The sequence below is a fragment of the Astyanax mexicanus genome, chromosome 25 (genome assembly GCF_023375975.1).
Source record: "Astyanax mexicanus isolate ESR-SI-001 chromosome 25, AstMex3_surface, whole genome shotgun sequence".
In the NCBI taxonomy this organism is placed as follows: Eukaryota; Metazoa; Chordata; class Actinopteri; order Characiformes; family Acestrorhamphidae; genus Astyanax; species Astyanax mexicanus.
Genome location: NC_064432.1, coordinates 25,671,914 through 25,698,029, shown reverse-complemented (window position 1 = coordinate 25,698,029; position 26,116 = coordinate 25,671,914). Strand labels below are relative to the sequence as shown.

At 37.9% G+C, this 26,116-nt stretch overlaps 3 protein-coding genes across 13 annotated transcripts in view; 2 read left to right on the top strand and 1 right to left on the bottom strand.

Moving 5' to 3' along the window:
• The window catches only part of LOC103042714 (echinoderm microtubule-associated protein-like 6), a 65,745-nt gene extending 52,862 nt beyond the window's left edge, over positions 1 to 12,883 (top strand). For all 4 annotated transcript variants that reach the window (XM_022682090.2, XM_022682088.2, XM_049472562.1 and 1 more), the window contains 10 exons: positions 277 to 485; positions 691 to 848; positions 1,394 to 1,508; positions 4,409 to 4,597; positions 5,319 to 5,491; positions 6,172 to 6,334; positions 6,415 to 6,518; positions 7,453 to 7,606; positions 8,977 to 9,077; positions 9,209 to 12,883. In XM_022682090.2, the coding sequence (XP_022537811.2) occupies positions 277 to 485; positions 691 to 848; positions 1,394 to 1,508; positions 4,409 to 4,597; positions 5,319 to 5,491; positions 6,172 to 6,334; positions 6,415 to 6,518; positions 7,453 to 7,606; positions 8,977 to 9,077; positions 9,209 to 9,233 (1,391 nt within the window). In that variant the 3' untranslated portion in view covers positions 9,234 to 12,883. The remainder of the gene's footprint in view (positions 1 to 276; positions 486 to 690; positions 849 to 1,393; positions 1,509 to 4,408; positions 4,598 to 5,318; positions 5,492 to 6,171; positions 6,335 to 6,414; positions 6,519 to 7,452; positions 7,607 to 8,976; positions 9,078 to 9,208) is intronic.
• Positions 12,884 to 13,452: 569 nt separating this feature from the next.
• Positions 13,453 to 25,356, bottom strand: LOC103043025 (kelch-like protein 33). The gene is made up of 8 exons (XM_007253208.4): positions 24,901 to 25,356; positions 22,535 to 23,352; positions 17,257 to 17,699; positions 16,584 to 16,706; positions 15,897 to 16,013; positions 15,211 to 15,461; positions 14,957 to 15,127; positions 13,453 to 14,707 (listed from the first exon to the last, which is right to left on the bottom strand). Exons 2-8 carry the CDS (start codon positions 23,346 to 23,348, stop codon positions 14,182 to 14,184), a joined length of 2,445 nt encoding a protein of 814 aa, XP_007253270.4. The 5' UTR covers positions 23,349 to 23,352; positions 24,901 to 25,356; the 3' UTR covers positions 13,453 to 14,181.
• The window catches only part of slc12a10.1 (solute carrier family 12 member 10, tandem duplicate 1), a 38,878-nt gene continuing 35,368 nt past the window's right edge, over positions 22,607 to 26,116 (top strand). For all 8 annotated transcript variants that reach the window (XM_049472570.1, XM_049472569.1, XM_049472568.1 and 5 more), the window contains exon 1: positions 22,607 to 22,704. The gene's annotated coding sequence lies outside the window, so the exon portion shown is untranslated. The remainder of the gene's footprint in view (positions 22,705 to 26,116) is intronic.

Sequence of the window (26,116 nt, the reverse complement as noted above, 5' to 3'; positions counted from 1 at the left end):
CAGTCATTTGTGCCAGAATCTAGTAGATTTTTGCTAACTGGGAACACTGTGAAGGAATTTTTGCCAAGACTTTAGAATTTAAGCCATTCTGGAACATTATTTAAGAAACACATTTTTGGACTAATGTTCATTACATTACATTACTTTGATAAGTATATAAAAGTATATAAAAAAAGACTACGGTTTTACATTACAATCATAAACTCTGCATTCATGGATGGACCAGTCACATGACATTCACTCCATCTACTCCTCTCTGTTTTTTGGTTTCTCCAGGGACCAAAGTCACCAGTAAGGGCGGTCACCCGGACCGGATCTTTGTGGTGGAGTTCCGGCCGGACTCTGATTCTCAGTTTGTGTCGGTGGGGATTAAACACGTGAAGTTCTGGACGCTGGCGGGGAACTCGCTGGTGTATAAGAAGGGGGTGGTGGGATCAGTGGAGGACGCCAGGATGCAGACCATGCTGTCTGTGGCTTTTGGTGCTGTAAGTTCTTTTTATTTCTATGCAGAGCGAATCCTGACTTCCAAGGCGTATAAATGGACTGTTGACAGGGTTTCATTGTCATTCCAAATTGTGCAACACAGAATTAAAAACACTATAATAAATACTATAAATACAGCAGACATAAGACAATAAAACAGACAAGACAGTGCAGAACCCCACGTCTCTGCTCTGTTCTCTTCTACAGAATAATCTGACGTTTACCGGGGCCATTAACGGAGACGTGTACGTGTGGAGGGACCACTTCCTGCTGAGGATGGTCGCCAAAGCTCACACCGGACCCGTCTTCACCATGTACACCACGCTGAGGGACGGCCTGATCGTCACCGGAGGGAAAGAGCGACCGTGAGCGCTGCTTTATTCACATTATGCTTTGTATTATTTACTTATTTTCTTTATAACTCTACAAGTGTGTGTCTTTCTAACATAAGGCTACGTTCACATTACAATCCACATTGCTCAAATCCGATTTTTTGCTCAGATCGGATTTGGCCATATTGACAGTTCACATTCACAAATGTAAGTGATTTATAAAGGGAAATGGATGAGTTAGCAGCTCATATGTGGAGCATCTTTTGCTGGAGTGGAGAGTAAACAGCTGCTCTGAAGTTCATGCTCAGGTCCAGGAGGTGAAAAAAAAAATGGTCAGGCGGTTTGCTTTTGCTGTTTTTTTGCAGCTATAGCTGCACAGCTGCAACAAGAGATGTGTTGTGGGAATGAGAGAGAAGCATGTAGCGCTAAAGCTAATGCATAAAAGCAAAAAGACGCATGAATTCTGATTTGACCGTTCACATTCATGTCGCATGTCAATGGATCAGATACTCATCAGATTTAGGACCACATATTTATTGTGATGCTGGTGTGTGTGTGTGTGTGTGTGTGTGTGTTAGGACTAAAGAGGGAGGAGCAGTAAAGCTGTGGGATCAGGAGATGAAGCGATGTCGTGCGTTTCAGCTGGAGACGGGTCAGGTTCTGGACTGTGTGAGGTCTGTGTGTCGAGGAAAGGTGAGGAACAGTTAAATTACATTCATAACAAATTTACCAGATAATTACAGAAAGTTAATTCTGAATAATACATACTGGATAATCAGTCATGTTTTAGTAAAGCCTAGGTAATTTATAGTGGATACTTTTCTATTCTACTTATCTAATTTAGATTTTTATTCTCATTTTATTTTATTATCCTACATAACAGTTGCTCTTTGGGTGTAACTGGACCGTGAGATCACTATTTAGTTTCACCTCATGTAGCACTAGTGATGCGAATGACAATAAAGTCTGCTTAAATCTTTGAATTCTTAAAGCTCACCTTCCGTCGTTTTTTCTTTCATTTTAAAATGTCTAGTTGTGGTCTCTAGTATGAATGAATGACATGTGAGCCGTTTTTGTAAAAAAAAAGTGCTCAGGTGTCTCTGTATAGCTCTTTTTTAATGGACTGTTTTAGGGGTGTGTCCAAAATGACCGGATTCCAGCTTTGCTCATGAATATTCATACATGCAAACAGCATGCAAATATCTCTCCTCTGATTGGCTAGGAGCACTGCGACGCCCCTACACCGCTCTGCCGCTCACTGCCTCCCACCTCCTAACTGATGAGCGGTGATGTTGCGTCGCTTCAGCTCCGCCTCTGGGAGTTTCTCGAGCCAAGGTGGGCTGGTCTGTGAGTTTCTGCCTACGTAGGCAGAAAGATAATTCAAAATTCACCCGTTTTTCGGAGGGGGGGAGGGGGGATTTCTTTGCTTAGCTCCTGCAGACAATGGGGGCTGCAAAACAGTTTAATGTGCAGGTGTACACATTCAACTCGGAGAGACCTACTGTATTCCACAAAAAACAAGAAAAATCGGATTTTCGCGGAAGGTGAGCTTTAAATACTGAATAATTCATATAGTTCATAATGAATAGTTCATGGTGGATACGGAACAGTTCGTAGTGGATACTGAAAAATTAATTGTGGATATGAAATAATTCATACAGAAATACTTTGTAGTGGATAGTAAATAGTTTATAGTGGCTATGAAATAGTTTGTAGTGGATACGAAGTAATTAATAAATGATATGGAATAGGAAAGGATACTGAATAGTACATAGTGATACTAAATAATCTACTGTAGATATTAAATAATTCATACAGGATACTGAATAGTTTACAGTGGATAGTAAATAATTAATGGTGAACATTAAATAATTCTAAGTGGATACTAAATAATTTACAGTAGATATGAAGTAATTCATTCAGGACACTGAATAGTTTATAATGATAGTGAATAACTCATGGTGGATATGAAATAGTTTGTAGCAGATACTAAATAATTTCTAAAGGATATGGAATAATTCAGTGTGGATGCTAAATAGATTCTAGTAGGTAAATTCGGAATAATCTATAGTGGATGCTGTGTAATTCAAGGTGGAGATGAATCATTGATTATGGATATAAAATAATTACCGTATTTTTCGGACTATAAGGCGCACCGTATTATAAGACGCACTATCAAAGAACGCCTATTTTCTGCTATTTTTCCATACATAGGGCGCATCGCATTATAAGGCGCGTTAAGTGACACTAGAAAGGGTGCCTATATCAAAGTGAACAGGGGTGGCGCCATGTTTCCCTTCCCCCACCGGGGGTGGTCGCTTGCCGGTGGAGCGTCTCAGTATACAAATCTAGCTCTTTCAAAGTCAAACGAGTGCTGGATATTAATCTACACAGATTCCTCTCCTGAAAACTGTTTATTTGGGTGAGTAACGTGCTTCAGTTTATTTACAGTAAGCTTAGATTTCCAGATGTCCACTAAGGCTTGCTGCACCAGCGTTAGCATAGCTATCCGCTAGCACGCTAGCTAGTCACCTAAACTAGTAAAGTTAACCCAAACTTAAACGACAGCGTTACACTGAGTAATCCTGCGTGTTCTGGTAAGACAGTGAGATATTAGCTAGCGATTCGTCCCCCGTAGCTTGTTTTAACACGGTAAACAAGCAGATTACAGGCTGATAAAACTCACCTCTGAGAGAGTTAGCGCTTAGCATCTAGCTAATGCTAGCCAGGCAAAGCAGCACAGACTTACAGGCCGATAACTCACCTCTGAACGGTGAACGCTTAGCGATTAGCATCTAACTCTAATAATACTGCTCCAGCAGTATTAAAAGTGCTAAATTTAGAAAATACTGATCTCTGAACAGTGAAAAAGCTAGCTAGCTAAGCGGTTAGCATCTAGCTAATGCTATTGCTGCTCCAGCCTCGGAGCGGCACGGCTCTGCACGGAGTGTGTGTTTACTGCTCCTTACACCTGACGGGTAAAATTTAGATAATACTGATCTCTGAACAGTGAATAAGCTAGCTAATGCTATTTGCTGCTCCAGCCTCGGAGCTGCACGGCTCTGGACTCTGTATAGCACTGAAACTCTGTATAACGCTGCACGGAGTGTGTGTTTACTGCTCCTTACAACCTGACGAGTAAAATTTAGATAATACTGATCTCAGTGAATAAGCTAGCTAGCTTAGCGGTTAGCATCTAGCTAATGCTATTGCTGCTCAGCCTCGGAGCTGCACGGCTCTGGACTCTGTATAGCACTGAAACTCTCTATAACGCTGCACGGAGTGTGTGTTTACTGCTCCTTACGACCTGACGAGTAAAATCCATACAAAAGGCGCACCGTATTATAAGACGCACTGTCAATTTTTGTGAAAATTAAAAGTTTTTAAGTGCGCCTTATAGTCCGAAAAATACGGTAATTGTGGATAATGAATGATGCTACACACAGGGTGCACCAACATAAACTATGTACTTCTTTTTGTGCACATTTTAGACATTTGCATTTATTTGTAATACTTATAGTACTGGTAGTGCATTGTATTTACTACCTAACAGAACTTTCCATTATTGCATTGGGTGTCTCTCATGGGTTCAGGGTAAAATCCTGGTGGGAACAAAGGACGGAGAGATTATTGAAGTCGGGGAGAAGAACGCTGCCTCAAACATCCTGATAAACAGCCACATGCAGGGGGAGATCTGGGGACTGGCCACACATCCCGCCAAAGACGTATTTATCACAGCCAGCGACGATGGAACCATCCGGATCTGGGATCTGGTTGATAAAGTTAGTAGATTAAATTCAGCCTCTCTTATAGAATCCAACATCCGACTCAATCCTTCGAATGCAGGTTTGTTCTGCAGCAGAACGAGTGTAACAGATTCCCTTTCAGATTCCTTTTATTAGTGTTTATGAATAAGGGTTAATATACAGTTACAGTAGATAGTAGTGGTTAAGTAAAGCTAAGCTAAGTAAACAAAACTGTAATTCTTAAAAAAAACAGGTGAAACCTTTTTATTTGAGTGAATAAACACGTCCATTTATTTACATTAAGCTTAGATTTCCAGATTTCCACTAAGCCTGGGTGCAGCAGCATTAGCATTAGCAACTAACCCCTAGCGTTAGCTGCTAATGGAGCCTGACAGTGCAACACTGAGGAACCCTGAATGTTCCTGTAAAGCCAGGAAGATGAAAGCTAGCGGTTTGTCCCACGTAGCCTGTTTTAACACGATTAACACACAGACCACAGTCTGATATACTCACCTCGGAATAGCGAAAGAGCTAGCACGGTTAGCAGCTAGTGCTAAAGCTGCTCCAGCAGTGCTAGCCAGGGGTAGGGGCAGGCAGGCAGGCTACAGGCAGAAAATACTCACCTCTGAACTAAGAAAATAGAGGTTATTGGCTAATGCTAATAATGCTCCAGCCTTAGTGCTGGAGAAACTTCACTGTATAACGCTGTCCTTACCAGTATTTACTGAACCCTGATCTACTGATCCTCTTTGAGCAGAAGCTCCTGAATAAGGTCAGCCTGGGCCACTCAGCCAAATGTGCCAGCTACAGTCCTGACGGAGAGATGGTGGGAATCGGCATGAAGAACGGGGAGTTCGTCATCCTCCTCACTAACTCCCTCAAAATGTGGGGAAAGAAACGAGACAGGAGCTCCGCCATACAGGACATTCGGTAAAGACAGGACACTCCTTGCATTTACTTAGTCTTAAAGGACCACTAAGGACCACTTCTGGCTTTAGCCAGTATTTTTTTATTTGAACTGTGCAGTGTGTCATGGAAATCTGTGGGGGATGTAGCCTCCGATTCTGCCCACCGTCATTCCCCAGTCCCATTTCCACACTCAGGATTGCCAAGTATAGACAACAACATGCATCTAAAGTGTGCTGCAGTCATGGAAACTTGTGAGCTGGCTATTTTTCTGCTGAACAGGTAATTACTGAGCTTCAGTAAGGTTGCTTACCATAGCTAATAGGTAGGTAATTACAACCACCACTAGCATAGTAGAGATGGGCATTTTGGACATGAACGTGTATATATGTATATGTATATATATATATATATATTGATTAGCTACAGAGGGAAGTGGGTGGGGCAGAAAACTCTATCCAGTACTCTGTTTATCTTGGCAACAGAAAAACCAGGTGCACCACTGACTGAATACAACCTAGACAGTCAGACGTTCATCGCTATCTTGGCACAATATTAATGCCTATCATCTTTCCTAGGTGCCCAACTGGGAAGAACAATGTGCATTAATTGCATTTTGAAAACTTTTTTGATGTTCTGATGTACAGTAAGTTTTTGTCTAAAAATTAAAACCGTCTTTACATTTTTGTGTTTGTTTTACTCAGGTTCAGCCCAGATAAGCATCTGTTAGCGGTGGGCTCAGCAGAATGTACTGTAGACCTCTACGACCTGACTCAAAGCTCCGCCCTCAACCGGATCAGCTACTGCAAGGACATCCCCAGCTTCGTCATTCAGATGGACTTCTCTGCAGACAGCAGGTTCCTTCAGGTGGAGGAATGCTTCTTTTATGAAGCAAAAAACTTTATTTTTATCTGTGGAAATTTGAGAAAATCTGTGTTTTTTTGCAGGTCTCTACAGGAGCCTACAAGCGGCAGATCCACGAAGTGCCTTCGGGCAAAATAGTGACTGAAATGTCTGTAATTGAACGAATCACCTGGGCTTCCTGGACCAGGTACGTTTAGCTTAAGATAAATGGCCTTCAATGTATCCATCAGCAGCCAGAGTCTGAGAGAAAGAGAGAGAGAGATTACAGTAGGTCATTCTACTTCTCCATCAGCAGCCGGAGTCTGAGAGAGAGAAAGAGAGAGAGAGAGAGAGAGAGAGTACAGTAGGTCATTCTGCTTCTCCATCAGCAGCCGGAGTCTGAGAGAGAGAAAGAGAGAGAGAGAGAGTACAGTAGGTCGTTCTGCTTCTCCATCAGCAGCCGGAGTCTGAGAGAGAGAGAGAGAGAGATTACAGTAGGTCATTCTACTTCTCCATCAGCAGCCGGAGTCTGAGAGAGAGAGAGAGAGTACAGTAGGTCATTCTACTTCTCCATCAGCAGCCAGAGTCTGAGAGAGAGAAAGAGAGAGAGAGTACAGTAGGTCATTTTACTTCTCCATCAGCAGCCGGAGTCTGAGAGAGAGAAAGAGAGAGAGAGAGAGTACAGTAGGTCGTTCTGCTTCTCCATCAGCAGCCGGAGTCTGAGAGAGAGAGAGAGAGAGAGAGAGAGAGAGAGATTACAGTAGGTCATTCTACTTCTCCATCAGCAGCCGGAGTCTGAGAGAGAGAGAGAGAGTACAGTAGGTCATTCTACTTCTCCATCAGCAGCTAGAGTCTGAGAGAGAGAAAGAGAGAGAGAGAGAGAGTACAGTAGGTCATTTTACTTCTCCATCAGCAGCCGGAGTCTGAGAGAGAGAGAGAGAGAGAGAGAGTAAGTACAGTATGTCATGCTGCTTCTCCATCAGCAGCCAGAGTCTGAGAGAGAAAGGGAAACAGTCTGAGAGAGAGAGTACAAATTCACAAGAATAAGGGAGTCCAGTTTGGGAAAAACTGTGTATTATATATTAATGTCTTTTGTTCTGTATTTAGACTCTTTATTAGCGTGTTGCTGCTTTGTTTCGTAGCGCTCTTGGCGATGAGGTTCTGGGAGTCTGGCCGAGGAACTCAGATAAAGCCGATGTGATCTGTTCCTGTGTTTCACACGCCGGCCTCAACGTAGTTACAGGAGACGACTTCGGTCTCGTCAAGCTCTTCGACTTCCCCTGCCCTGAGAAGTTTGTACGTCCGCCTGTGATTTAAACAGTAGGAGCGTGAGACAATATAAAAAAAACACACTGCAAAAAACTAAATCTTAGCAAGTGCCAATTAATCGTATTTTTTTTCTCCAATAAAAGCATTGTCTAAGCACAAAAAAATTCAGCAGTCAAGTTATTTTAATTGATGTCCAAATTTTAAGCCACAAAATAAGGGATTTTTGCTTGATTTAAGTCTCAATTCACTCATTTTGAGACTTTGCAATTATAGCTTGTTTTAAGAAATCTTAGTAAAAAAAAAAAATTTTTTTTACTTAATTTATACATTTACGTCTCAATTTACATATAGTATGTCTAGTTTTTGCCAATGGATTTTTTGCAGTGTAGTATTGATATTTATTACTATTAATATTAACAATATTACATTTATTTATCAAGAGCTTTTTTCAATTGATGTCACAAAGCAGCTTTACAGAAATGTGGTAGCAGAACAGAACATAAAACAATGAGGGCAAAGAAAAAAAACTCCCTCAGAGATGGAGGAGGATCCAAGGCTCACATATACCTTATATTATCACATGTACAATCAAGTACATAATAGAATTAATTTTTAATAATAGATTTGTGGAAAACAGAGAATATGCAACATTATCAGAGTGTGTTTAATGACTCCAGCAGATATATAATCATAATATAATGTTATAATAAATAACACCAAATCAAGTGTACATATTGTTCATACTATAAGGTGCACCGGGTTATAAGGTGCATTATGCGACGCTTAGTGGGTAATGCCAATGCTGCTCCAACAGTGCTAGCTGGGGTAAGCAGCAGGCTACAGCCTGATATACTTGCCTGAACGGCAGAAGAGCTAGCGCTTAGCACAGCTAGTGGGTAATGCTAATGCTGCTCCAGCAGTGCTAGCCGAGTTAGCAGCAGGCTACAGTTATATACTCACCTCTGAATGCTAAAAGAGCTAGCGATTAGCTCTCGGTGCTGGAGAACTAAACTGAAACTCCTGTATAACTCTGTACTTCAGCAGAGTGGCTTTACTGCTCCTTAATACCTGACTGATAGAATTCATACATAAGGAGCACCGGATTATAAGAAGCTCTGATGATTTTTGGGAAAAGTAAAGGATTTTAAGTGCAGCTAATAGTATTAAATAGTATATACAAAAAAAATTATATGTGTGTGTTCATTGTATAAGAGTTTTTCTAATATTTGTAACTATTTGTATAATAATTGTAACCTCTGTATCCTGATGTGTATTGTATCACCGGTTTTAACTGAGGTGTTACTACTATTAATATTAATATTAATATTAATAATAATAATATGGGTCAAAACTGTCTAAAACTAATTCCATTTCTGTCTGAATTCTGTTGACTCCAGGCCAAACACAAGAGGTTCTTCGGTCATTCAGCACATGTGACCAACATCCGCTTCTCATACGACGATAAATATGTGGTCAGCACTGGAGGAGATGATTGCAGGTATGATTAAAAAGAATCATAAAATACAGTAAAATGTAACATTGACTGAGAAGGTGTTTCCAAACTTTGTGATAAATAATATTATTATCCTTTGTGTTTATATATATATATATATTTTTTTTTTTTTGCAGTGTATTTATATGGAAATGTCTCTGACTCAGAGACACATTCAGAAGATGGTAGCATCCCCTTAAGCAAATATCGGCTTCTGCACTGTTTGGCACGCGGCTGCGCTACGCGAGACTCTGCAAAAGAGCGCGAGAGCGTCGTCTGAATGAGGAAATAAAGCTGAATTGTGATTGGATGAATGGGAATGTACACTACAGTGGAGTGAGAGTGCTCAGCTCAGAGGTAAATACTTACGTTTACAGTGTAATCTGTTCTAAACCAAGTAACTGCAGCACAGATTGCCAATATACATGTCTGTTTACGCATGTACGAGTGTGTGTGTGTGTGTGTCTGTGTGTGTGTATGTATGAGAGTAATGCTATATTTAAACTATATTTATGTAGTTTTTTCACTTTTATGCTTTATAATGGTTATAATCACCAAACATAAGTGCCTTTCTCACCTGTGTCTCTTAGATTCAGTCTGTGTTTTAATGCTCTGGTGCTAAATACATATATTTATACACTTATATATACATAATATATATAATATACAGCTCTGGAAGAAATAAGAGACTTCTTTGATTTTACCTGAACTGAAAACCTATATATAATCATATAATCAAGAGGAAGATGGATGATCACAAGCATCATCAAACCACCAAACTGAACTACTTACATTTTTGCACCAGGAGTAAATCAGCATAAAGTTACCCAAAAGCAGTGTGTAAGACTGGTGGAGGAGAACATGATGCAAAGATGCATGAAAACTGTGATTAAAAACCAACCAGGATTATTCCACCAAATATTGATTATTTCTGAACTCTTAAAACTTTATGAATATGAACTTGTTTTCTTTGCATTATTTGAGGTCTGAAAGCTCTGCATCTTTTTTGTTATTTCAGTCATTTCTCATTTTCTGTAAATAAATGCTCTAAATGAGAATATTTTTATTTGTAATTTGGGAGAAATGTTGTCTGTAGTTTATAGAATAAAACAACAATGTTCATTTTACTCAAACATAAACCTATAAATAGCAAAATCAGAGAAACTGATTCAGACACTGAAGTGCTCTCTTCGTTTTTTCCAGAGCTGTTTATAATGATTAGGTTCTGTTGTTTAATTTGTAATATATTTGTTGTGAACTATGCATAATATACAACAATATAAATGTATGATCTGATATTGATTATCTGTGATAGTTCAAGATAATGTAAAATGCAATTGATAAATGCTTGTAAATCGTGCATTATTTTACAATGTAGTGAATTACGTATCATCACTCATGCAAGAACCATGTATCTCCATTTTGGAGGTATTCGCTTAAAGGGTTTTAAGTGTTAGTTTTTTTTTCTTTTTTTTTCTCAATTTTTATTTTTTGGAAAACTCAGAAGGTCACTAATAAAACTATAAAATGATCTTTTACTAAGAGGAGCACGCACCACCTGTTTTTTTATATTTAAAATACATTTAAAGCAGCCAATGGCTTGAAAATTGTGGTTAAATCGTGTAGGGTTCTCTTTAAAAAAGCATGAAAGCCAAGTAATCACAAAATCTTTTTATTCTCAATCTCAAACACGTAAATTTTCATCAACTTTTAATTTTATGATAATTTACCTTTTTTATTAATTTTTGAGGAAGGTATTAGGAGTCATAAATGTCTTTCACACTTGACACACTTGACTTTTACACTTGAAAAAAAGCTTAAACATAATAAAAACATTAAACATTAATAAAATGTATAGATTAATAATAGAACCAGAAAAATAAAATGATAAAAAGATGCTGAAATTAATGATTATAGGAGCTTATTATAAAAATAAAGTAATTAAAAAAATTGTATATATGTTTTTATAGAGTTATGCACTATAGGACACTATAGGACAAGTGAACAGCTGATATATTCAATATACTCTTATATTTACACACAGTGGGAAAAAGAGATTATAAGGATTATAATTTTAACATGAAAGATGCAACAAAACAAAAAGGGGGAAAGTGGTTCATTATCAATGCTGCATTTACAGAAGAGACTACTGATGCTCATATATATATATATATATATATATCACATATATATCATATATATATATCACCAAAGTGTTCTTATTTGAACGATGTGCTGTTTCTAGTGAAAATACAGCATTTTGTGTTGCTGGACAGAATCATAATCACTAAAATTTGCATTATCATATACATTTATTTCTGTACAGTTTTGGCATTGATTGATGTCCTAAAAGCTTTTACACACCGATCAGCATTTTCCCTCCTGCCCCGCCCCTAAACCCATACATCACCCAGAGCCCCTCACAATTTACCCCTCCCTAAGATCGGAGTCAGCTAAAATCAGGGGGGTTAGTTACCCTTTAATAATTACGACAGATTCGGTGTATACAGATAATTTTATTATTAATATAAAGTATTTTGCCATTTTTTATTTAATGTTCAGTGTGTAACGGCCTTAAGAGTACATCATTAGAAAATTGGGACGTCCTGATTCAGTCCAATCAGGTTTTTAATCGTTTATATTAATCCTGATTCTCCTTTAATCCTTTGTTTTTCTCGTTTTGTTAAACTAAACATGTTAGAAGCAACTATTAGGCTTTAATTTCAGACATTTACTATGAACAACATGCTACCAAAACTAAAAATACACACCCTTAATGTTAAATTGTTTTACTTTGATTTTTATTGAACATTTTCCCAATAAAAATATTTTTTTGTCTCCTGTAAAATTGGCAGATTTAACTATTTTTTTATTGGACAATATATTGGCCCAGTTTTTTGTCCAATTATTTTTTATTGGATGATTGATCCAGTTTTTGTCCAATTTTTGTCTAGCTATTTTTTATTGGCCGATATATTGACCCAGTTTTTTGTCCGATATTTGGCCAAATATTTTTTATTGGACGATATATTTACCCAGTTTTTTGTCCATCAATTTTTTTATTGGACTATATAGTGGCCCATTTTTTTTTGTCAAATTTTGTCCAAATATTTGTTTTTGGATGATATATTGACCCAGAAATAATTGCGTTTAACAGTAATATTATCATTTTATGACTTTGTTACGTTCTTCCCATACCATAGTCCACTCTGTGTGTGTAGATACCTTTATTTATGCACTAGACATTGTGACACTGGCTAATGTCTATGTATTGTACGATAAATTGTACAATAAAACTTTAATTACATTTTTTTTTTAAATTTAATTATCTGTAACAGGTCTTCATCTTAACTACCCTATGTTTTTATATTTCCATTTGGAAACACTAAGATTAGATCATCCTATATACAGTATTACTGTGATCAGACTGGATCAGGACGTCCCTGTTACAAAACAAACTCAAATTCAACAGAGTAAAATTTTGACGATTCTGACATTTAGACGAGCCGTTAGAGAGAATTTCAGACACTTTTTACACCAAAGTTTTCTATGCAGTCTTGAATTGTCTTGAAGCTAAAAAGCTGAGAATATGACGACATAACCAGCTTTTTTTTTTCATAATCCATCATATTTATACTGTTTTTTTAATATTTAATTCACCAGACATGTGCAATTATAGAACTTGAAATTATAGGAAATGATAGAAGAGCTCAGTCTGTAAAATTATGTTTTAAATTATTATTTTTGGTTAAATTATGTCTGTTATGTGTATGTTTTAATATTAAATTGACATTAAATCAGTTTTTTTGGTTCCCATTGGCTTTCTTTGGAATATTGGAAGTAGCTCACATTCCTTTTAAATTTTCTTTTAAATAAAAATTGTAAAATTTTACACAAGCGGGAGATAATCGTGCTGTTCTTTAAACAAAAAAAAACATTTGGAGATATAAATGTGTAATCGTATAAATGTTCTTTATATTAAATGTAAGTGAATATTTTCTGTTTCTGTTAAATCGGTGACTGTATGTCTCTGCAGGACTAAATAAATATGTATCATTATGTACAGTATTTGTCCAATTTTATTATTTTTTAACAATTTCTTACACCAATCAGCCATAACTTTAAAACCTCCTTTATAACTGATAAAAGAATATATAAAAGAAAAATAAAGCCCTATTTGGATGGGATTAGTTTCTCAGCGGGTTCTGGGGTAATTTTCTCTTTTATGGAGGGTTTTTATCCTCTGTGATTTTATTCCCGTCCAGAACGATCATGTAAATGTTTTTCTCAGACGTCCTCTGAGATAAAAAATTACAGACTGAACTATCTACTGTTTTCTTCTGAACTCTTTTTCGTGGTCCTCCGGTAATTTTAGTCCCGTCCGGACGCACATCTCTGAGTTTCGTCTCCTCACGTTTCACAAAATAGCTATTTGTCCACTGCTGTGTACCGTAATTACACTTTGGGCATGCGTTCCACGGAGATCCTTGTTAAAAACACAACAGCGAGTGGAAATGGAGGAGCTACTGAACGCTGTGATGTCATGTGACCAAGAAAAAAGCCTAAAAACTCACTGATCCTCCTGTTTTTTCAATTGCAGTCCAGATGCAGGAGTAGAAGTGTGAAATATTTTTTACAGACGTCTCTGAGAAAATAATCCCGTCTGGATAGGGCATTAGACACAAAATATCAACATTATAGTTTTTGTTTCCAGATATTTACATCTGGACCTGATACAGAAGATTCAACACCTTGTGTCTGAACCCACCTATTTTTCTTGTGAGCAAAAGTAGACAAATAAGCACTTCGTTTAAAGTGTGCATCTGGAAAATATCTGTATGAAAAGCTAACAAGCTCTATCCCTTTCCCTAACCTACCCCTCCAGCCTAACAAAAATTGGGACGCCCCCACCCCTCGGCGTGAGGGTACAGCCAAGGGGTGAAAAGGGATTGCGCCTTAGGGTGGAGGATTTCCCCCCTTCCCCTTCTAACTCTGTTCCAAAGGGATGGATTACACTCAAAAAGTAGGGGTAGGAGTAAGTGGTAGAGCCCAGGGGTGAAATGGGATTGGGCCCAAGCGTCCAATTGACCAATCTGACCAAACCACTGCTTCAACCCCTTAAACTGATGGGTATCTGTAGGGCACATGCCGCCAGGTCAGCGTACGGCCTTGGCATCATCCCCAGCTTGTCCCAGCAGTTTTCCCGAGGATCATAGCGATGAACGTACGGAGTATCTCGCGCAGAATCAGCAGAAGAACCGCCCAGAACGTACAGCTGCCCGTCCACACAGGTGGCCGCCGGGGACAGGTGAGGGCGTGGCAGTAGAGGGAGGGGTGTCCAGGTATTTCTTAGCAGATCGTACGCCTCGCACTGCAGCTGATCTCCAAACCCCATCCACATGGGCTGCAGACCCCCGGCCACCACCAGCTGGTTTCCTACAGCCAGCATCACGTGACCGGCGCGGCCAGAGCCCCGAGACATGGGAGCGAGAGTTGAGCAGCCGTAGACGGGGTCGTAGTGCCAGAGTGCAGGAAGACAGCGAAGATGAGAGTCACAACCACCGGATACAAAGATCTCTCCATCCAGTACAGCGGCGGCATGACCACAGGTGGGTGTGTCTAATGGATGAGCCGACCTATCAGAGAGCAGGTATACATATGGAAATAAAGAAAGCAACATTTACCGTAGTCACTACTGATTTTTAATAAAACTTTATAAAAAAGAAATCACCCTCAGAGTATGGTTGTTCTTAAAATGTATGTAAGCAATTTAAGAGAAATTCTATATGGTTTGTGGACTTTAGGGAGCCACTATCAATATGTAGTACAATCACGGTAGTTCCAGGAGACATGGGATGTCGGATGTAGCAGCTCTGATAACGTACCTCCAGGTGTTTTCTTCAGGTGTGTAGTACTCCACCGAATCCAGGCAGTTCATATCATCATAGTTACCGCCCAGGACGAACACCTTGCCCCCACAACACACAGCCGCAAAGTAGTCCCTGGGGCTGTTCATATCTGGCAAACACTCCCACCTACCCTGGGCAGGGTGAAACCTGAAAAACAGATGTAATTTCTTTTTGTCTTGATGGGTTTACACTGAACTGTGCATTACTACATTAGAAACAGGAAGTCTCACCTCACTGCGGACTTGAGTATGTCCAGTTTCCCGTAGTACTTGCGTCCCCCCAGGATGTAGAGGATATTATTGAGTACACAGACGCAATGGCGGAGTCGTGAAGGCTCTGGGAGGCGAGCCAATGGCTCCCACTCTACCGTACGAATCAAACCTTCTCCACGAAGAAATCGCCGAGCGAACCACAGGCAGTGGTTTGGCTCCCGCCGCTCAAAGTTCTCGTTCACACTGTCCCCACCTACCAGCACTAAGACCTGAAAAAGATGGATGGAGACCCCTTTTGATGAATGCATTTAATCAGGTGCAGTTAAACCATTTGCTGACATAGATTGGAGGAAAGCGTTCGGAGGAAAGCACAGCAACTCGGTTCTGATACATCAGCTCACAGACGCAGCCTTGTGCTGATCGACATCACCCTAGGAGTGATGAGGGGAAAGAGCTCCATCTACTGTACCCACTCAGAGAGAGCAAGACCAGTTGTGCTCTCTCAGGGCTCCGGGAGCTGATGGCAAGATGCATGACCGGGATTCAAACCTGCAATCTCCCAATCATAGTGGCAGCGCTTTAGACCGCTGGACCACTCAGAGCCCTGGCTAGAATTTTTTGCCATTTTAGCCAGAATAAGGATTCTGAACACCCATTGGACAACATATAAAATCTTCGAAATAGTTCCAAATTAAATGGGCCACCTGATTTGGGGTGCGTGGTTTGTAGCCTATTCTCGGTTTTCCTTCTAGAAGTTTCCTCACTGTGTCCAAAGCTGGACTTCCCACCGAATTCCTGTTCAACAGTCTGCTGCCCTGGACCTGATGGTAGAAAATGAAAAGGCCAATGGTAAGATAAAGGCTTCACACAGATTTCAAACATGCAATTTTAATCTGTATTTTGCATTAAATACAGCAATAAAAACTGTAAATGTTGAAAAGCATCACCAAACTATGTAGAAATTTGTATTTCTTGCTATAATGAGCTTGATTGAGAGACACTTCATGCCACTAATTATCCACCAATACACCAGTGAGCTAAGACATTATGACCACCTTACCTACTATGATGTTGGATCTTCTTTATATAAATAAAGAAAAATAAATTAGCGTTTATGATATGCACTATGTATCCCACAAAGGTATGTTGACTAATGCATGTTAAACATTGAATGAATGTGTAGGACATCCCAGACCATCACAATTAAACTGGCCATAATGTTTATTTATCCAGCACATCAACTTCTTAAACTGACTGTTGCTAAAATTTAGCATTCAACATATATCCAATACCTCTTTTTATGCCATTATAAAAAACAGTCAATATTGTTATTTATAGCCTATAATGGTCATAATCTTTTGGCTTTTTTAATTTCATGACTGATCAGGTACCTCTAGTAGCTCATGTGGGGTCATTAGAGGAAAGCGGATCCTTTGGAGAAGGCCTGGAAGACTGTTTAACCTCTGAGCCTTGTCCTCCTCTACCCATGCCACCACTGCCCTGAACACCGCCACCTACAGGGAGAGTGAGAATAAATATCATTTATTGAGAATTTGGATACTTCCTTGCTTACCATGTGCATTATACAGTATGTCCAACTATTTGTGTACAGCTGTTCTGCTGAATGTAACACAGGAAAGCAAATGCATAGGGTAACTTGTTCAGTCCTTGTAAGTTAGCGAAGTATTGCCAACTTTGGTATAGGGCATTATACAGTTGTGATAAATGTGGTGATCATCCATTGGGATAGAGACCCAAAGGGAATATCAGAAATAGGTGGATTTGTCCCCACAAAAATGATACCTCAGAAAACGCAGAAATTGTTTTAAAATAAACTTTTATTTTGAAAGGGCGCCGAAATCTGCACCCCTGCCAGAAAAAGCCCCCCCCATTATATATATATATATATTTAATAGCAGTAAATGTAATGTGGAGTAACATGTTTAGGTTGTAAAGTGACCTTTGGTATGATTTAACTAACAATAAACAAAAGGCAAGCTGCATGACCGGGATTCGAACAAGCGATCGATATTCTAATCATAGTGGCAGTGCTTTAGTCCTCACCTCACTGTCAGCACTCAGGGCATCTCTCTCCAGCAGTCGCTCCAGGTAGAGACAGGGGAGATCCTTAAACTTCTCCCCCTCTGAGACCCTCTGAAAGTGGGCTAAGATGTAGTCCTCCGCCGCCCTGCCAAGCTGCTCCAGCCCATATGCCTCCGCCAGAGACAGAGTGTCCAAACAGGACCCGTCGTCCATGCGGTCCTGCAGGAAGTTCAGGCAGAGAGTGAGCGCCCCCTGCAGCTGAAACTGCATCGCTGCTTCCGTGACATCCCAGACATTTGTCCAGCCCAGATTCAGCTGTCCGGAGTAGATGAACTGGAAGAGTGACCGCAGCACACAGGCCTGTACGCCTCGCAGACACACCACCTCCTCCTCAGACTCTCGTAACCCTCCGCAGAAGAGGGCCCGGAAGTAGTCCCCTCCTGCGGCGAGGATAAGACGATGGGCTGGGAAGAAAATAAATTGCATGTTATGTTGTGTTATATTGTACCTTGTATTGCATGCGTAATTAATAAGTATGAATAAATATAATTTATGAATTCATGTACTTTTGTCTCAGTAATATGTTCTCTTTTGACAGTAATGTCCTTAATGTAAAATAAAAACTTATGTTTGATAGTCTAATACTTTTGAAGTAGACTACATGTACTGTAAATAAGAAATATGTTCCAACAGCCTGAAACTGAGCTGCAGCACAGTGGCCAGGATCATCCAGTGTTTTAAAAGAGCAGGGTCCACTCAGGACAGAACTCGCGTTGGTCGTCCAAAAAAGCTAAAGAGTGCATGTGAAGCTCAGCGCCACGTCCAAATGCTGTCTTTGAAAGATTTGAAAGCTTTGCTGCAGAGATTGAAGAGGTGGGGGGTCAGCCTGTCAGTGCTCAGACCATACATTGCACACTACATCACATTGGCCTGCATGGCTATCACCCCAGAAGGAGGCCTCTTCTGAAGTCTATACACAAGAAAGCTCACAGACAGTTTACTAAAGACATGTCAACAAAGGACATGGATTATCAAGTAATTAGGAGAGGATTACACAAAATAATGACACTTCAGGAACTTCACTATAGGATATACCTCGCTTTTGTTGCCAAGGCCTTAGACATTAATGGCTGTATATTGAGTTATTTTAAGAAAAGGATACATTTACACAGTTATATAAGCTGCACACAGACTACTTTTCATTGTGTCAAAGTGTCATTTTATCAGTGTTTTCCCATGAAACGATCAATTTAAAAACATCTGCAAAAATGTGAGGGGTGTTCTCACTTTTGTGATACACTATATACACTAAAGAAGCACACATCAGATACCAAACGCTTGGTAAGCGATTGCTTTCAAGCATTCGTGGTCAGTGATAAACTGTTCTGGAAAACACTCGACCTGTGATACAGTCTGCTGTTTGCTTCCTCGCTTTCCAAGAACTGAAATACAGTTCTAGATTTAAAATTAAAATCACATGAACAGATCACACACAAACACACACCCTTCTGTAAACATATAAAATACATACAACTTCAACTGAAGATCACAAGCTTGTGAAGCGTCTGGAAATGAAACAGCCTGTAATTTATTTTATTGGGGGATTTTTACGAGCCTCTGACTTGTTAAAAGTTACCCTTACTGCTAATTTATCACAACTCTGAAGCAAGAAATGTTACTGGCAGAGAGAGACAGGGTTATGTAAAGATTATGGATGATATAAAATGGCACAATAGCATTTTAAAGTCAAACAGAGGTTAAAATGATTTTTTTTCCCACCTAGGTTAACCGAATTTTAATAAAACTAAAATAATGAACATACTGTAGGTGCCAATCATGGTTAGGATATGTATATAATAGTGATATATACTAATACATAAACATGTTCTTATTTAATAAAACCAATTATATGCCTATATTGCTAAATGTAATCTTTTTCAACGTGAGTCTCCAAAATAATAATAATAAAAAAAAAAACGATTAACCTTTAGACTTTGATACATTTTTAAGCTGTTGGCAATTAGCTATACTAGAAAACTGTTTGACCAATGGTTGACAGTTGACAGATGGTATGACATTTTGACAATTAGGTTGTAATATTTCGAGAATAAGGTTGTAATATTTTAAGATTAAACTAAAAATATTTTGAGAAAAAAGACGAATGGACATGTTATTTTAAGAATAAAGATGTAATATGTAGAGAATAATATTGTATTTAAAGTTGAGCATTTTCTATTTAATATACTCAATGAAAATACATATCAACTATACTTAAAGTGCACTTTTGTGTATTTTTTTCCCAGTATCATTAAGGTGTACACAATATGTGCATCAATACACACAAAGGAGTAAATTTACAATATACTTTAAGTGTATTAAAAATTATGTTTTAAAAACACATATTTACATCTTAAGTTTGCAGAAGTTACGAGGGAAAAAATCACTCAAAAACACAACATAATGCTTTTATGTTGTATATAAAAAAAGGGTAATTACAATAAGTTATTCAAAAATAGTACATTTAGTACATAATTAAGTCTGTATTTATTTTAATGCTACAATTATGTACTTTTCAATGCTAAGTATACTTTTAGAAAATATATTTAAATGCACTTTTGTTTTACAAGGGTAGTTTGAGGACATGGTTGTAATGCGACTTTTTTTCTCAGCATAAACTGTTTAGTCCTAAAACACTTTTAAATACATTATTATGCCTTTAACTTTTTAAGATTACCCAAAATAATTAATCTAAAAATAAGACTGCAGATCTGCCCCCTGTGGAAAAAAGTATACTTAAATTATGCTTAAATAGGTCTGTACTTAAGTTATGTTATTTTGGAACTAATTTGTTCTTAATTAATTTTTTTTTGTAATTAAAATGATATAAATTTGCACTAAATTTATACTGAGTATACTCATCATATGTTATTTTCACCACTATTTAATAAAATTTAAGTATATTTGTGTGAGCTGTCTGACTGAACATTATTAAAACATATTAAAAGTGTGATTAAAGAATTGGTTTAACATCACATAAAAAAAAAAAAGTATTATTATCACCAGTACAAAATTAGCACAGTCAATTAATTAAAAGAAATACTTTTTTTAAAGTATACTGAAATACAGATTTAAGAAGGTAAAAATGCAAGCACAAGGAAAAATATATACTTTAATTATCCGCATATAGTTCAAGTACACTACTATTATATTTAATATACAGCGTTTTTCACAAGGTGTTGATCTACAAAACATAGTCCAGTAGAACCGCGGGTGAGATGTTTTGTAGGTCAGCGGATCTGCGCAGCAGCGAATCTGCGCAGCAGCGCGAGACCAATCACAGCTGTTCTAATCAAAGCGCAGGAATTCAGTTCTGAGGTAAAATCGTTAGCTAGGTGGCTAATTTACCTCAGATTTACCTTAGAGCTGTTTCTGCCCTGTGGACGCTTTTTCTCAGGTAAGAACATTATATATAATAAAATATAAAATGATTAGTCATATTTTATTACTTCTAGCTGTTAAATATGCCATTTTATTGTATTTTTTTAAAGCTTTTCCTTCTTTAAACTGCTCACTTTGGCTAAGCCAGGTTTACTCAGTTAGCTAGCTAGCTGGCTAATTTGTGATCTTTTGGACGCTTCACTTAAAATTTTCAAGTAAGAACATTATATATGGTAAAACATCAAATAGTCTTATTTTATAATTTACATACTAGCTGTTTAATATCTATATAGCGAATCTGCGCAGCAGCGCGAGACCAATCACAGCTGTTCTAATCAAAGCGCGGGAATTCAGTTCTGAGGTAAAATCGTTAGCTAGGTGGCTAATTTACCTCAGATTTACCTTAGAGCTGTTTCTGCCCTGTGGACGCTTTTTCTCAGGTAAGAACATTATATATAATAAAATATAAAATGATTAGTCATATTTTATTACTTCTAGCTGTTAAATATGCCATTTTATTGTATTTTTTTTTAAAGCTTTTCCTTCTTTAAACTGCTCACTTTGGCTAAGCCAGGTTTACTCAGTTAGCTAGCTAGCTGGCTAATTTGTGATCTTTTGGACGCTTCACTTAAAATTTTCAAGTAAGAACATTATATATGGTAAAACATCAAATAGTCTTATTTTATAATTTACCTACTAGCTGTTTAATATCTATATAGCGAATCTGCGCAGCAGCGGGAGACCAATCACAGCTGTTCTAATCAAAGCGCGGGAATTCAGTTCTGAGGTAAAATCGTTAGCTAGGTGACTAATTTACCTCAGATTTACCTTAGAGCTGTTTCTGCCCTGTGGACGCTTTTTCTCAGGTAAGAACATTATATATAATAAAATATAAAATGATTAGTCATATTTTATTACTTCTAGCTGTTAAATATGCCATTTTATTGTATTTTTTTAAAGCTTTTCCTTCTTTAAACTGCTCACTTTGGCTAAGCCAGGTTTACTCAGTTAGCTAGCTAGCTGGCTAATTTGTGATCTTTTGGACGCTTCACTTAAAATTTTCAAGTAAGAACATTATATATGGTAAAACATCAAATAGTCTTATTTTATAATTTACCTACTAGCTGTTTAATATTCCGTTTATATTGTATTTTTTAAGGTTTATTTCCTCTTCAAATTGATCACTTTGCTTACTCAGCTGAGCTAACTTAGGTAACGTTAACTAATGCTAACCATATTTAATCGATTATTATTATTAGTTAATCTATTTAACTTGGTTGGCTAAATAAATATATATACACTTGCCATTCCCTTTAAGAGTCTGGTGCACTCTGACTTTGGCAGATTGATATCTTAACACGCATGGTGCTTTTGCGAAGGTATGCTCGCAGCACATTTACTGGAACAGCAGTGTTATTTAATTTTTTATTCTGTTTATTGTTGAGTAAAAATCAGGTTTGCGTGTGTTTGTTGTTACATATTTGTTGTGTTTTATTTTGTTATACTATTACTATTTTATACAAAATCATGGTCTTGGTAAGTTGCTGTTTCCGAAATAGAGGTTTATAGATTTGTTAAAAAATAATCTTTATTTTGCTTCAGTATTGTTAAAATTATATTCTTAAAATAATTAAAAATTATATTGTTTTGTGATATCACCAATTATATTGCTATTGCAAAAAGTGTCTTAACCCTGAAAATCTGTGATGTTATTCACATTATGCCTATTCATACTCTCCAATGACTTTTGGCATATCAGTGTATAGTATACATAAATAAAATAAAATAAAGGCACAGTAAATCAGGTTAGTAAATGTAAGGAAAAACAAAATTTCTGCTACTTTAGTTTTTTTTTTTTTACCAGGAAAGCACTCTCCATTTTCGGTTTTTATGATGATGTCACAACCCACACGTCTCTCCCACATCTTCTTGATCATCTGGAGGCTCCTCCCTCTCTCATCACTCCCGCTGGGCGGAGCTTCGTCCATGTGCAACTCCGCCAGTCGCTCCGCCCCTAAACACCTGCAGGCTGTAAGTATCTCCTCCAAAACGATGCCTTCATTGTAAGCAACGTCTACCGTACCACAGTATGCAAAGTTAATTAGGGTCTTCAGTCCTGCTGGAGTTATTGGACACTCCTCCTTCTCCACACTGCATAAATTCAACTCCTTAAAAGTCTTTTTCTCAGACAGTAGCCACTCCTTTACCTTTTGACTGACGGTGGCAAGCACCAATTGGTGAGCCTGAACTGAAGAACCAGAAAGATTTAAGCTGCAGTCCAACAGCAGCCCCTCTTCTTTTAAGCCACATAATGAAGCGAAGAGGGCATGGCAGTGGGAGGGGAGGAGAAATGGGCGGAGCTCTTGGTCATGGCAAGTATCTAGTGGTGGGGCTGATAATGCTGTAGTGTTTGTTTTACTGGGAGGAGCTTTGCTTAGGGCAGTGGGAGAGTTCTCTTTACTGGTTTTGCCGTGTTTCTTTTCTGTTTGGACTTGTTGAGTCGGAACTTGTTGAGTTGAACTGTTGGAGTCTGATCTCCCCTTCTTTTTTCCACCCCCACCACCTCCTCCTCCAAGCGTTCTCTCGTTAGCAGGAGGGGAGGACTGAAACAGTGCCATCCGCTCATGGAGAGATAGTGGTTTCTCCTGCTTTTCTCTGGATTGTCTTTGAGACATCGTTCTGAGGAAAGAATGAAACCAGTGCATCCTTAGTGATGTTTGGTTTGGATGTATTTTGTAAGAAAAGGATTTAGATGGTCTAGAAGCTTTACGGTATATGAATTATGATATGATATATGATATTAAAATTACAGTGCAAAAATGTGACCATGTGCATCATGAAGAAAATTGTTTCTTAATCTTAGAACACTAACGCTAAAATAACTAACACCATCACTAACATTAAAATAAAAAAGGAATCATGGGTGACCCTTTAAAAAAACAGAAAAATTATTGGAAAATCGGGTATTCCTAACAGGTATTGTCCTAACAAATAAAATAATGTTGCTGGGAACTGCTGGTCCACCTATTTCTAAAACAACTGATAAAAAAACACACAAACACTAACATCAGGTAAATTGCACCCATAAAAGATGTTACTCTTTATCACTAATGTCGGATGAAAACGTCGGATAACGTTTATTTAGTATTTTGTTTATTGTTGCTGTAAAAGTTGGGTTTACGCACTGCGGCGCATCTTTATGTATATAACAAGTGGGTGTATACGTGCATAGCCAAGATATATATGGCCGTTTGACAGTTGACTGTTGTCAGGGTTTTATTCAGTCAGTAGATCACCTTTGTTTTCTGTTGACAAGATAGCAATACGTCAGATATTTATCTGAATACACCTCACTTCCAGACCATCAGTGAAATATATTCATAAACTCTGATGCTATATAAATGACGCAGGTTCAGGGTGTTAAAATAGGCTGTTGGTGGTGTGTAAGATTGCAATGAGCATTGCTACACACCTTACACAGTTGAAAGATAGGGCCCTTTAACTTATTGACTAACTGGCAAACTAAACAGCTGTCAATTTAGCTAACTCACTAGCTAAATAACCAACTAACCCTAACACTAAACTCTAATCTGACCAAAACTAAATTAATACCTCTGTAACTGACCTTCCTACCCTCTTAAATAAATATCAGCTCCTTTGCTATATAACTGACAAAATAACCAAGCAACTGTTCTATCAATGTCTGCAGCGCTACATCTGACCAGATACCTAAATAACCCTCTTATCTGTTAGTCTATTAACTAATTTCAACTCACTTATGTTTAACAGTTGAAGATTTTTCACAAGCGGATGCTAGCATTAAGTAGATTTTGGTGCTTTACATCAGTGTTACTGTGTATCCTTGTTTCTAAACTGGACTGCATTTCTACACAACACCAAAGAGTGCATGCTATGTGGTGTACAAATACAAACAGCAGCTTCAGCTTTTTGTAGCTTGCAGATATATTAAAACCATGCATAAAATAATATTTCAATGTTTAATAAATACAGTGCAACTTTCTGACACTACCAAAAACAGCTGGTTGCTGTAGTGAATTGAATTAGGCATGCACTCTGCAGCAGCAGATAAAGGTGACCCCTGAATAAGACAGATTTTTAGCATGGTAAATAAAATTTTTAAGACTAGTCTTAGCATTTTAAAAACCTTATATGCTAATGAAAAGCTAAATTACATCATTTTGTGGCATTCCTGTATTTACAACTTACCGCTTTGTCAGTAAAAAATGAGTCTTAATCCAAGCAAAACACTTCAACTCCAAGTTAAAGCCTTTAAAAGCAGAAGCATAACACTCCAAATCCAGTTTACAACATCAAATACTCCAGATTCTGTAGACAGATTTCTGCACTGCCGGATGACCTGTCCCTTATTTTCATAATACACAGGACAAAGCAAGTGTTCTAGTATAAGGGCGCTAATAATAGGCACTGGCACTGATGAAGGGGTATCTTTCCGTTTCACAGAGGTGACACGGTACAGTACAAGTTGTTTTCTGGGCCAAACAATGGCCCTGCTGCCTCACATCGAGTATCTGGGGAGCTTTAATAAGTCTCACATTTGTTTAACCCAATAAAAAATGTGTTAATTTGTCTTAAAAAAAAGTGTTAAATCCATCTGGTCAGACCGTAAATACAATTTTATATTTATTTTTTGTGCATTGCATTTAATAGGTTCCACATCTGATATGTAATATGTATGTTAGCTTACTAAACACAATGTTTAATTTAAACCATATTGCTTGAAATATTTTATGGAAATACAGCGAAAGTATATTTAATATTTATTTTTATAAAGTATATTACATTGAAAATGTACTTTTAATATTCTTTACCTAATTTGAGCATACTTTTAATGCTCATAATTATACTTCCTTAGAAGTTAGATGTGGTATAAAATGAATGTTGGTAACTTTGTAGCATCAGGATGACTTTGTGAAATTAGTCTACTTATGATATTGATTATACTGCCAGTTCTTTCAGTTTATTTGCTTGTTCTTGTGGTTTTTGCACATCGTGTTCTCCTGAAAATGCCGGTTAGTTGTTCGTGAATCAATGCAGGTGACTCAGTCAGACACACGCACACACACACACACACACACACACACAACCAGGGTTCAAGTGCTGCTTTCTTAAGTTCATAGATAAGAATATTCCAGTAAAAAAAGAAACGGTGTGCCACAAAGCCTCTCCCTGAATCTCGGTAAACAGAATTTCCATGAAGAGTTTATTACTTGTTTGCCTAAAGCACATGTAAATGTGACCGCAGCTATTATTCAGTCAGGCATGTTTATAAAACCAGACCATGCTTTATGTGAAAGATCAATAAAAGTGCACCTCTGCCTACTCCTTCCTTATCTATGGGTTTCTGTCATCGCTAATTGGATTTGTGGCACCACTGACCATTTTGTATAATGTGTTCCCATAT

Excerpts from the sequence above, each read along its gene's own strand:
- LOC103043025 (XM_007253208.4), bottom strand. The coding sequence starts at position 23,348 with ATGTCTCAAAGACAATCCAGAGAAAAGCAGGAGAAACCACTATCTCTC. Across the intron at positions 17,700-22,534 it reads AAATGGAGAGTGCTTTCCTG|CCCATCGTCTTATCCTCGCC; the intron begins GTAAAAAAAAAA and ends TTTTCTTCCCAG. Across the intron at positions 16,707-17,256 it reads CCCTGAGTGCTGACAGTGAG|GTGGCGGTGTTCAGGGCAGT; the intron begins GTGAGGACTAAA and ends CTCTCCCTGTAG.